We start from the raw sequence: 12501 nt of genomic DNA, 5'->3' as shown, positions 1-12501 counted from the left end.
ACAGACTGAAGTGCATCATTGTTCCTTCCCAAACCCCTGAATCCGTCCCGCTGAGACCCTCTGCCCTGTCAGCACTGCCTCTCCCATTCTGTGGCCCCACCTGCTTGAGAAGGCTCAAGATGTCCAGCTGGCTCTTGAGGGTGTAGCCTGGCAACACTGCATCAAACTGTTTCAGCCAGTCACTGCCACCCTCTGTGGGCTTTCCCCCGAGGCTTTTTTCTTTACCACCTGTAGGAAGAAGTGAAGTAGAACCCACTACCCCTGCCAGAGACAGACCTTCTCCCTGGCCTCCCCACCCAGATTTCTGCCATACTCACCAGGCCCTTCCACTTCTCCCTTCTTGGGCTCAGCACCCCCTGAGCGGGCAGGGCTCTCTGGGAACAGCACCTCATAGGAGCTGGGGATCTTCATGCTCAACAGCTCTGCCACAGCCACCATGACCCCATTCAGATTCTGATGTTGAGGGGTAGAGGTGAAAAGGAGAGGGAGAGATATGTCACCTGGGCTCCTTAGATGGGGCCCCGCCACCGAGGCCAAGTCTTCTCCCCTCTGTCCCCTGCCTCCAGTTCCCCACCCCTGCCTTGGCACACCTTGGCCGCCGCAGCAGAGACGGTCAGCATGACGGACACCTCGCTCCCTTTGCCCTTTTCCCAGGTGGTGGCAGAAAGCTTTCCTGTTGGTTCTACTTCCAGAGTCCCATAGGGCTTGGCATCTGGGAAGACTAAACACAGCAGGGGTGAGACCCTGAAGGCTCAGCTGGTCTCCGGGCCTCTCCCTCAACAAAAACAAAAACCTAACGATAAGAACAGAGCAGCAGCTAATATTCACTTGGAACTTTAAAAAACATTTTGTTTCATTTAATCCTCCAAATAACTAAGTACTATCATCCCAATTTTGCAGATAAGAACGGGAGGTTTGAAAAAGGAGTTTGAGTAGCCAAGGGAGTCCTTTTCCTGCTTTACCACGAGGTCCACTTTGTTTAGCTCATACCACAGACAGGCACATACCTGGGATACTGGCCCGGGGGATGATGGGAATGACTGGGGAGAGGGCCCTATCCTCCTGCTCCTGCTGGCCTGATACCAGTTGGGGAAATCTAGGTGCCTCCTCCCCTAGAATACTCTCAGGTGAAGAAGCTGGAACGATGCTGTCAGGGGAGTCACTCTCCTCATCACTCTCCATCCTAGAGATCAGGAATACAAGGCATGTTTGTACCACTTCGTGCTCACCTCTCCCCAGCCTCTTTAAGCCTGGGGATAGCACAGCCCCATTGAAATCCCAATGGCAGGGTGGCCACCCCTCCCTCTCCCCCCCCCACCCCGCCTTGCTTCTCATTTCATTTCCAACCTGACATCCTCAGTCTGGTTGTGAGGAGGGGTGGGAAGTGCTGCCAGCAGGTCCAAACTCTTCACTTCAGGGGCTTCTGGGAGGAGGGAGGGAGAGGGAGAGGGAGAGAGAGAAAGGACATGAAAATAAGACTGGCTGGAAGAGGCCCCTTCCCACCCCACACTCCCCACTCCCCAGCATCTCAGGCCTCTGCTTTCTTGAAATCCTGATTCTGTTGCTCTAAACTTCTCCATGCCACAGGATCTGCCTGGGGCCTGAGGAGATGAAACTTAACTCTGTCCCCACCTCCACATATTTCAAAAACCTGAATTTTCAGAACCTCTTTCCCCGATTCAGGCCCCCTTCCCCCAAACAAGAGCTGATAAGGGAATGGGAAAAAACCTCATGGTTTGACTCTCTGTATAGAAGAGGGAGAAGAGATGAATTTTTTTTGTTCTTAAAGGCAAAGTCTCCTATACTCTTAGGTGCTGGAAGCCTTTACACCCTCCAGATCACCAAGCGGGTCCTTTTCAAAAGTAAAGACTACTGCCATAGGAGAGAGCAGGAAGGAGGGGCTCCTTCCTTTGCCTCATCTCCCCATCCCCTGCTTACCTCTCGGTCCCCCATCAGATTCTTGGGCAGGGGCTGCATCTTTTTGTTGCTCCCCCAGGTCTTCGGAAGGAGTGACCCCATTCACCAATTTCTGCTGTACTGATGGGGGTGGGGTAGGTGGTAGTGAGGAAGGTGGCGTAGGCGGGTTACTCAGGTTATTCTAGGAAGGCAAAAAAAAAAAAAAAGAACAGCAAGTATGATAGTGAACAAGTTGTCTTCACGACCCTACCCTGTGCTGGGCTAAGGATTTCCTTGAACCCTCCCATCTCAGCATGGTGCCACCTCTTCCAGACCTTTGTAAGAAGCTGGGAATAGTAGTCAGGGCCAGTGGGTAGTGCCCCACTCCCAAATGTCCCCCTCAGCTGGTTCCGCCCATTGATGAGGCAGCCACTGCCAAAGGGGGCAAAAAGGCTAAAGTTGTTGGTGATGTTGGGTTCCGTCAGTGGCAGCAAGGACAGTTCCTGAGCGGAAGGACAGAAAAAAAGCCATCAGTTCAATACAGAATTCGAACCCTTCCAACTGCAGCGGAGATCCCAAGGGGCTCCCCCCCCCCCGCCTCTTCCCATCTGCCCTTTGGGCCACAGAGCTGGGATTCCTGGGGGTATCACCTGTTTTAGTTGTTTCAACAGGGCCTCGTTGGCTTTCATCCCATCTTCCTTCCGAAGCTTCTTTCGGGAGCTTGCTATCCTATCACCTGCCTTCTGTACCCTCTTCGGTTTGGGGGTCAGTGGTTTCTTGGCTGCAGCATCCTATGACAGACATGTCTAATGTGAGGGATGCCCACCCACCTCCTCTCCAACCTTTCGGGACATCTCATTTTCAGTTTTTCTTTTAGTAAAGAGTTTACAATATACATACATACAGTAAAGGGGTTTAACGGCATGCAATGGAGGCAAAGTAGGCAGAGGTTAGACCTGTCACTTAGAAGACACATGATCTCCAGACCAAGTAAAGGCCATTCTCTAATCAAGGTACTCACCTCCTTGCTGACTGGAGTGCCCTGAAGCTTCTGCTCCAAACCAGCCAGCTTGCTGTCAATGTGCCCATTGATCTCTGCTCGGAGCCCCTCGGGTCCATGCCCTGTGCCAAGCTGTACATTCTTTGCCCGAAGCAGCTTCTGCAAGAGCATGTGCCCAGCCTCTGAGCGGCTGCTTGCCAGTAAGAGGTGATTGCTGGTGCCTGGTGTGCCCATAGGCTCCCCATTAGCCTCCCGTTTGATCAACTGGGCCCCCATGGCACAAGGCTCCTCTCGAGGCTCCTGCTTGATCATGAGGCGGGGTGGCTCCGGCATTTCCTGCCCATTCACCTGCTGCACCTCTCCATGTCCCATGTTGTTCTGCTCAGTCTTATGGGCCTCAGCCAGGTTGTCCGGGGTTTCCCAAGGTCCCGGTCCCTTGGCAAAGAAAGCATCTGGAATCTGAGAGGCAGCAGATGAGGGGGGTGGAATGTCCCCCGAAGGTAACTCCGAGGAGGATTCTTGGGGCTTTGGGTTCTCGATCTGGGTAGGAGTGAGCTGAACCTCAGCAGAAAGCTGAGGGCTAGGGGGCAGCAATCGGGGGGAAGGTCTCTTTGGCTCTTGGGGGCTGGATGGCAGAGGAGAGGGCTGTGCAAGGCCAAGGGTTGACCCTGAAGATATGGCTCCTTGTGAGGTGGAGAGCCGGGAAGGGCCCTGAGGTCGGGGCACTGCCCCTAGCTCTTGGAGAGGCCCTGATGGAGCTCCCAGGAAGCCCCCAGGTTGGGGCTGGCGGCCTAGGAGCCCTTGCAAGGAAGAAGACTGGGTCCCAGGCTCCAGATAGGGCACTGTTTGTCTTAGCACCTGGCCCTTGCTGCAGTTGCCTCTGCATGAGAAGGGCCTGCAGCTGCTGTTGCTGTTGAGGACTCAGGTGCCGAAGCTGTGGGTTCTTAGCCAGGACACCCTGAAGCTGGGCCCGAAGCTGCCCCACTGTGGGCATTCCTGAATGCCCAGGCAGGCCCTGCCCAGGGTGGGGTAGAGGGCCTGGCTTGGGAGGCTGTGGCCTTGGGCTCCCTTTCAAGGGTCGATCCAGCCCAGATGGCCGCTCTCCTACAGAATTAAGGGGCTGGGTCAGCAGATGGGACATGGAAGTAACTTCTGGGGGCTGTCCACCAGTCATTTGCCCATGACTTGTACTGCCTGCTGGATGGAGTAAGCTGACTTGCTGTTGCTGCTGCTGTTGCTGCCCTGGGAGTCTCAGAGGTGCCTGTAACTGCAGGGAGTTCATCTGAGGGGGCTGGGGCTGGGGCTGGGGCTGGGGCTGGGGCTGGGGCTGGGGTTGGAGCTGAGGCTGGGGCTGGGGCTGAGGCTGGAGCTGGGGCTGGGGCTGGGGCTGGGGTTGGAGCGGAGGCTGAGGCTGAGGCTGGGGCTGGGGCTGGAGCTGAGTATGAGGCTGGGGTTGGGAGAGGAGGAGGTGAGAGTCCCCAGGGATAGAGGGCTTCACCTCCACTGGCTCTGGGGGCAGGGTTTCTGTTGGGGCACCCAATGCCAACGGTCCTCCTAGGTGCACTGAGGGGGCTTCAGTGCTCTCAGGTACTAGCACTGTCTCTGCCCCAGCTTGCTCCTTGCCTGGTAAGCCCGAGGGCAACCCCTTGCTCAGCAAAAGGGTTGGGCCTAAGGCTCCATGGCTGGGAAAGTGCTGGAGGGGTTTGGCAGGCAAGCCAGGACCCAGGGCCACCTGCTGCTGCTGTTGCTGCTGTTGCTGCTGCTGCTGCTGCTGCTGGGTAAGAGAGCTGGCTGGAGATGGCAACAATTGTTGCTGTTGTTGCTGCTGGGGAGGCAATAAAGTTCGACCCTGGTTCAGGAGCCCCAGCTGCTGCTGCTGCTGCTGCTGCTGCTGCTGCTGCTGTGTCCCCATAGATTGGGTGCCTAACTTGGGTTGCCCACTAGGAGGCATCAACCCTTGTTGGAGATGGGAGAGACCAGCCAGGGTTTGCTGCTGCTGCTGCTGCTGTTGCTGCTGCTGTTGCTGCTGCTGCTGTTGCTGGGCCATAACAAGTCGGTGGGCCATTAGGCCTTGTGCTTGCTGGGCCAGTTGAGGAGACCCCAGCATTCGGGGTTGGGCAAGGAGTACTTGTCTATGGGGGCCTTGGGGACCCAGACCCCCAGGGTGTACCTGCTGCTGTTGCTGCTGCAGTACTGCTACCTGGGCAGGGCCCAGCATGCCCTGGGGCCCTGGGGTTGGCTGGGGGGACAGCTGCTGGACCAAGAGGCCCTGATGACTGCCTGGAGGCAGGAGTCCCTGGGGCTTTGGTCCCAGGCCTTGCTGCTGTTGCTGTTGCTGTTGCTGTTGCTGCTGCTGCTGCTGCTGCAGAGCCACCTGTCCCAAAAGGTGCTGTTGCTGCTGCTGCTGTTGTAGCTTCTGAGACAGCTGCATTCTCTGCTGTTGCAGCTGGAGTTGCCGCTCCTGTAAGAGCCTTGCATCAGCACCTAGGCCTCGAAGAGCAAGATTCCCAGGGAAGAAGCCAGCTGAGGGGCCTGCTAGAGTCCCTGCTCCAGCTTGATGTTGCTGCTGCTGCTGCTGTTGCTGCTGCTGGCCCAGGCCTGGATTGAGGAACGGGCCACTGGGCTGGCCAGTAAGTGTAACCCCTCCAGGGGGCAGCCGAAGGCTGCCTGCCTGGCCACCCAGGGGCCCCTGTGGAGGCTGCAATCCATGGCCTGGGAGCAGCTGGCCAGGGAGCTTGGCCAGTAGCCTAGGGCTCTGAGAGGGGCTCAAGGCCAGCACTGCAGAATGCTGCTGCTGCTGCTGCTGTTGCTGTTGCTGCTGCTGCTGCTGTTGCTGCTGCTTGTTCCGATACTCTGCCATGAGGTTTGTGTGCTCCTTCTGCTGTTTCCGAACCTAAGTGACATCATGGGAAGGGTGGGGAGACAAGAGTGAAGATGTCATAAGTGGGTAGAGGCCTCAACCTCAGGCCACACATCCCCCTTCATAACCTTTCTTTGCCAGGGGTCCAGCTACCTGGTCCAGCTGCTTCTGGATTTTGCTCTGCTGCTCAGTGACCAACTTGAGCTTCTCCGCATCAGCCTCTGGGAATTCTCGGCCAGCCTTTTTAGCGGTGCGCTGTTTAGCGCACAGGGCCTTGCGGGACTTTCGGTGTACCCCAATCTGCTCCTCCAGCACTTTGAGCTGCATCTGTAGCAGTTGCTGGGTGTGAAATAGCCATTCCTCATACTGCCGCTGGTCAGCTTCATCTGGGCCAGCAGGGAGAAGTGGTCAAGAGGTTTGTTAGCTGCAGGTCCCAATGGGGAACAGCATTACACCTCCCCCCCCCCCCAATTTTCTTCAGGTCATATCATACTCACTGATCACACCATGGGCAAAAGTGGGCGGGTTAGGCCGAGGCTGGGAGGGGTCACTGTTGCTCCGTTCCTATAAGTGGGAAAGATGCCATGGGTCACTGCTCTCTTTTCCCCTCCAAGCTCTTCTGAGTAAACCCTCCTTACCTAGCTCTTACATGAGGCTAATATAATAGTAGAAATAACATGGGTACCAAGACACATTCTCTCTGCACATTAAATCTGTATATACACGCCCCTATCCACTGCTCACTCACCTGCCCACTCCCAGCTGCCACGTGATTCTGTAGGTCAGTGTTGCCAGGAGCTCCTGAGAGCCGCTGGGCCAAGAGGGACACCTGTTGCCTAGAACCAGCCAGAGAAAAGATGGTAAAAGGTGGAAGAGAAGTAGAATGGGTGGCACAGAGGAAAGGGAGTCAGGAGAGAGGAGGACAAATTACACGGCCTCTTCCAGACTTCAACAGACTCCTCACCTGTTCATGCCTGGTGCCACCCCAATGCTGCCTTGTGCCATCACTTTCTTGATACCCTTTAGGGCCACCATCTTAGCCTTGGCAATGGGATCAATGATATCTTCCGCAGCAAACTTGTCCAAATCTTTGAAAAGAATACCAGAAGGTTAGGGTTAGTTACCCCTTCCCCATCGCTTGCCTGCCACCCAGGGTCTGTCTGGTCTCTTGACTTCCTTGTCCCCAAACAGCTAAGAAATTATTGCCCAGAAGCAATGATTTGGTCCAAATGCCATGATTCCACCCTAGACACCTGGTAGATCCCACCCACGGCCCAGGTCCGTTTGCTCTGTATAGCAAAGAAATCAGGGGCCAAAAGCAACATGGCTAATAGGTTTTTGATTATGTCAACAAAAACCTTTGCCTGCTGTCTGTCTATAGAAAAAGAATTCAGATGACTTAAGCTGGTATCCAGGCTTCTTCACTAACTGGATTTAACTCTACTTTTTCTACTATCATTTCGCTGCTATTCCTCCACCCAAACTTTCCAATCTGGTCAAACTGATCTGCTAACTGCTCCCTGAAAATTTATCTTTCTTCTTTGACATCATTCCTGATACCTCAAGCCCAGCTCAAGCCCCCACACTCGTGAAGCCTTTCATAACTGCTTCTGTACTCAAGGTTCCCTCCCTCCCTTCTGAACACGGGGCACACTGGCCGAGTCACACAAGTAGTACTTTACATTTGTTCCCTGTACTATGAGTCATCTCTTAAGGTAACTAACCTGGCTCCCCAACTATAGGGGTGGAAATTCTCAGAGACAAGCACTCAGAATGTCACTTTCCAGTCAATTTAAGATGACAACAATGAGGATTATAGATCCCTGCCCTAGAGGGCAGCTAGGGGGCGCAGTGGGTAGAGCACCAGTCCTGAAGTCAGGAGGACCCGAGTTCAAATCTGATCTCAGACACTTAACCCTTCCTGGCTGTGTGACCCTGGGCCAGTCACTTAACCCCAGCCTCAGGGGGAAAAAAAGAAAAAGAAAAAAAAAGATCCCTGCCCCTCCACCCTCTTCCCACAAGAACAGGTACCTGTGTCAGGGAAGAAGCTGTTGGCCAGCTGTTGCTGCATTGCCAGCTGCTGTGGCTTCATGCACATCGATGGTGGTACTGCCCCCATAGGTTTCTGAGCCAGCACTGGCTGTGGATTCTGCTGAGGCACCAAGCTCGCCTGCCCTCCACTGAGCATATGCCCTTGGTTGGGCACCATGGCCATGGGAGGGACCAGGCGCTGTTGCAGGGCATGAGATGGTTGCTGACTGGGCATCATTGCCTGGGTGGACACTAGGCCGGGCTGCCGGGCCCCAAGCCCTAGTGCAAGCTGTTGTGGGGTAACAGCCAGGCCAGGGGATGGACCTTCTTGGGGCAGAGGCATGGACTGGGCAGTGGCGGAGGTGGCCAGCAAGGGGTGCTGCTGCTGCTGTGGTGGCGGCGGCGGCGGCGGTGGTGGCGGCGGCGGTGGGGGTGGCGGAGGGGGTGGCTGCTGGAGCTGAGCAGAGAGCTGTTGTTTCTTTTGGAGTTCTTTCTTCTCATGTTCCAGAAGGTCCTCAATAAGCAAAGGCAGTTCACTGGCCACCAAGGAACTCTCCATCTTGTCTAGCTCATCTCCAGATGGTGGAGGCCCACCAGGCAAGGTCAGGGCCCCACTCTCTAGGTCAAATTTCTCTAGCAAGGATGCCCCTCCTGGGCCACCCAATGGGCTCGGGGTCAATAGCTGGGCCGGGGGACCTGCTGTGCTTCCAAAGGGACTCTTCTCAGCTGTATGCACATTGTTAGGGAAGGGACCCATGCTCAGCCTGTTATCCCGTGGCCCCAACAAGTTCTGTCCAGGCTTTAGCCCCAGTCCCAAGGTGCCAGGAGGCACCGGGTCCACCTTGGGGGTGGTCACAGTAAACTGGCAAGGAGAGGCCTGATGTCCACCCTCCTCTAATTTAGGCTTTACTTCACTGGCCCCAGTCATGAGATGGGAATCAGGGCCATCAGTGGTAGGGGCTGGACGCTCCTCAAGGCCAGATAAGCCAGGTTCTGTGCCCCGCAAAAGTGCCTCGCGTTCAGCCTTCTCATTAGCAGATTCTACTAGTCGCAAGTGTTCATTAAATATGTCCTTCTTGTCACCAGTGTCCAGCTCAGGGTCTGTGTAGGCCAAGAGATCAAATTCATCCCCATTTAGCAAGTCATCCAGATGGGGGTCATTGGTCTCCAAGTTTCCCAGGGTGCCAAGCTCATCATCACCCTTGGCCACATCCACCCCGATTCCCAGGTGGGCCAGCTCCTCATCATCTTCCAGTGCTTTATGGGCATCAAAGTCATCGTCCAGCTCAGGGTCCTCACAGGGCAGTTTTGCAGATTCTAGGACCAGGGGTGGACGTGCTGTCTCTGTGCTAGAAGGAGATCGACCAACCAGCTCCAAGCCAGCAGGAAGGCTGGGACCCTTAGTATGGGGAAGGGGGTGGAGACTGTTACTCAGTTCAGGCGGTGGAGGAGCTGAGGGCTTCTGTGGGGGCAGGGCGGGTACCGCCAGGGGCCGAAGGCTCTCTGGAGCCAGGCGGTGGGAGTCCTCAGCCACTGGGAAGAATCGGGGTCTCTGAGGAGGGCCCTGAAGATGGTAAGGGGCACTGCCAGGACCTGGGCCCTTCTGCACATTGTGACGAAGCTCAATGAATTGAGCAGGACCTGCTGGACCAGGAAGTGGCTCCCCTGGCCCGGGCAGCCGGTTGGAAAGCCCACTCAAAGGAGGGCCTAAGATTGTCCGGCCAAGTTCAGGTCCAGGTGGTTGAGGGAACCTTGCAGGCATGGAAAGCCGCATGGAAGCCACAGTGGCCTGCTGCTGTTGCTGTTGCCACAGTTGCTGCTGCTGTTGAGGCAGAGGTCCAGGGAAGGGCCCCCGTGGAAAGAAGGCTTGGGTGCCCCCAACCAGTTGCCTGCAATCATATACAACAGAATCAGAGAGAAAGGGTAAGGCAGGAAAAAGCCAGGAGTTCAGAACCTGAACAAAGGATTGGAGGAGGAAGCAGGGGAATAAGGCAAGATGGCCTAGGTATCCATAATAGCCAGAAACTCTTGACTACAGAGAGCACGTTAAGATTTATAAGTCTTCTACATATCTTGAACCTATTTTCATGGGCTATATAGGGATTTTTGTCCTTACTTTAACAGAGTATTTCAACCCAGGACCTCTCCTGATCTTAAATCTTTCCAGTAAGCGGGATCAGAACTTAAAACTCAAAACCTACCCCCAGCCTGTATTCACATTGCCCCCGATGACTCACCGGCCATTCATGTCGATAGAAGAAGGGGTGGGAGGCGGTGGGGGCCGAGAGAGTCTCTCCTCTGCAGGGAAGGGGCTGGGTCCCAGCACCGAGCCACTCAGTTTGTTAGGGGGCAATCCTGTAAGGCCACTTTTGTCCTGGAAGGAAAAAAAGAGGTGTGTAAGCAGAATGAGAAGGTTAATGCTCCCACTCCCGCCAGGCCGCCCCCACCTCTCCAGTCTGAAGCTCGGTCTCCTGTCCCCCACCTACCTGTGTCCCAGGGTAGGAAGTGGGGCCTCGATTCAGCTGCTCAAAAGCAGGGTTGCTGGACTCGGCACCCCAGTTTCCTGGCCCTACAGCACTCGTGGCTGCTGCCGTTTCCTTCTCTTGCCGAAGGGTATTCCGTTGAATCTGCTGTCGGATCAATAGCTCTCTCAAACGCTGACGCTAAGTAGGAATAAAGGGAAGACAGGGAAGGAAAAGTCAGGCACTTCTATCAAAGCCAGGGCTGGCAAGATGCAAAAAGTTGGCCTTTCCGACACAAAGGCAGACCCATCCCTGCAGACTCTCACCTGCCGCTGCTTCTCCAACTCTGTCTGGCTCAGATTGGCCATGCTGGGGTCCTGGGGACCTGGTAGCTCAGGACCCACCAGGGAGGTGGCCATCCCAGACACTGGATCTTCCCGCTTATCGACTGGGGAAGTGATGCTCCCCCGCTGTGAAGCACCATGGGGCAGGTAAGCGAGAGGACCATCCGGTGCTGGTTGTGGTAAAACCGATGGTGGACGCATCGGAGACAGACCATAGCCCTCACCGGGTGGCCCGGTGCCTGGCCCCAGGGGGCTGCCTCCTGGGTGGAAACTGCCTGTGGCTGTTGTGTAGTTTGTGCTTTGGGGCTTGCCCACAGTGGGTCCTGGCCCGTAATGGCTGTTGATCCCATGGGGTGGAGGGTGACTGGGTTGAGAGGCAGGGGGCTTCAAGGGTGACTCGCCCACTGCCTGGGGGAAAGTGAAGCGCATGGCAGGAGGATTGCCCACAAACACATTTGCCCCAGGAGAGCGGACGAAAGATGGAGGCTGCCCACCGGAACTCTTAGAGTGATGCTCATTAGGTTGCCCAGAGGGCAGGGCCACCGGAAAGCCCCCTACTCCTAGTGGAGTATGGGCTAGGGGCCCGGCCTTGAAGGCAACTTCAGGGGGCTGGGACCGAGGAGGCTTATGTAGTGGGGCAAAAGGGTCCCGGGACTGGGGCCGTGAGGGTGGGCGAGAGTAGGGGTCAGGTGACTGGAAGCAAGGGGTGACTGGCGACTGGCAGAAGGCTTCAGTGGACAACGGACGGGGTGTTAGGGGTGACTGAGAACTAGACTGAGACTGGGGGCTCGCAGGTACTCGAGTGAAGGGATCAGAGGGCAAGGAGCGAGGCGGCAGGGGACAGCAACTCTCAGGGGGCGGAGGCTGAGGCCGGGGTGTCAGTGGGGGTTGCGAATAGGTCTCAGGATAGGAGCCAGAAGGAGTTGGACGATATAGGTCTGCATGGCTAGGGGGTGAGGGGGCCACAGCATGGGCAGAGGGAGGCTCCTGGGGTCTCAGGCCTATGCCCGGGCTCTGCGGCTCTACCTGAGATGCCCGAGGGGTCAGAGGGGCTTTGAAAACATCTGGTGCCTTTAGCTCCAGGCTGCCTAAGTGGGGCCCAGAGGAAGGTGAGTCTCCAAAACCAAGGCTGGGGGGGCCATAACCAGGAGAAGCTGCCCCCAGCTCCTCCTTCTTTACTTCTAGGGCCTTCCGAGGCTCTCCAAAGGGTGGAGGGGACATCAGTTGCTCAGATATCTTGGCTCCACCCATCCCTGGACTCTCTGGAATTGCCAAGTTGTCTAGTGAGGGGCAGCGGGGCTTGAGAAAAGGATCGGGTGTGGAAGGCTGGTGCCTTGGGGTGCCAGGTGGGGTGGATTGGAACTCTCCAGGCTGGCCAGCCCCAGGCCGAGAGGGAGCACCCACCATCTGAGGCTTTGCAGGGGGCACTGCTGACCCGGGATAGGGGGGATAGGCTGGTGGTGCTGTGGGGAAGCGAGACTCCAGAGTATAGCTGGGGGCCAGTCCAAAAGGGTCCTGCAAAGGCACTTGGGCGGGCACCTGGGGTGGGAGCTTGAGGAAGAGATCACCAGGTGAGTCAGGGCCAGGCACTGTGCCCGCTGGTGGCTTCAGGAACCCATCCGAGGAGGTAGACAAGCCAGCTGGGGTAGGAGGACTGCCAATGAAGACAGTCGGAGCAGAAGCTGGAGGGGGACTGCCCAGCATCCCTGGCTGAGGGGGAATGCGTAGATGCAGGGTGGGCCGATCGGTTTTGCGGGCTATTTCGCCCACCTTGGTCTGCTTACTGATCTGACTCTCCGCCTGCTGTAGTGGTAAAAGGAGAGAGGATAGATGAAATTGAAGGGGATGGACCTGGCTGCAAGGGCCCGGGGGTATCCATTTGCTCTAGGGATCTCACTACTCTGTCAA

The 12501-nt window shown here is 56.3% G+C and overlaps 1 protein-coding gene across 1 annotated transcript in view; it reads right to left on the bottom strand.

The window, feature by feature from the left end:
* Positions 1-12501, bottom strand: part of KMT2D (lysine methyltransferase 2D) — a 36055-nt gene that overhangs the window by 4744 nt on the left and 18810 nt on the right. Inside the window, 18 exon segments of the mRNA XM_074270497.1 lie at positions 101-228; positions 318-453; positions 591-721; positions 1008-1183; positions 1348-1423; positions 1939-2098; positions 2232-2399; positions 2547-2687; positions 2918-3480; positions 3482-5789; positions 5910-6142; positions 6254-6320; positions 6505-6592; positions 6721-6844; positions 7788-9676; positions 10025-10161; positions 10274-10450; positions 10576-12396. Of these exon segments, the coding sequence (XP_074126598.1) occupies positions 101-228; positions 318-453; positions 591-721; positions 1008-1183; positions 1348-1423; positions 1939-2098; positions 2232-2399; positions 2547-2687; positions 2918-3480; positions 3482-5789; positions 5910-6142; positions 6254-6320; positions 6505-6592; positions 6721-6844; positions 7788-9676; positions 10025-10161; positions 10274-10450; positions 10576-12396 (8523 nt within the window).

Source organism: Sminthopsis crassicaudata, chromosome 5 (assembly GCF_048593235.1).
Source record: "Sminthopsis crassicaudata isolate SCR6 chromosome 5, ASM4859323v1, whole genome shotgun sequence".
NCBI classification, from domain to species: Eukaryota; Metazoa; Chordata; class Mammalia; order Dasyuromorphia; family Dasyuridae; genus Sminthopsis; species Sminthopsis crassicaudata.
This window is presented reverse-complemented; position numbering and strand designations above follow the sequence as displayed.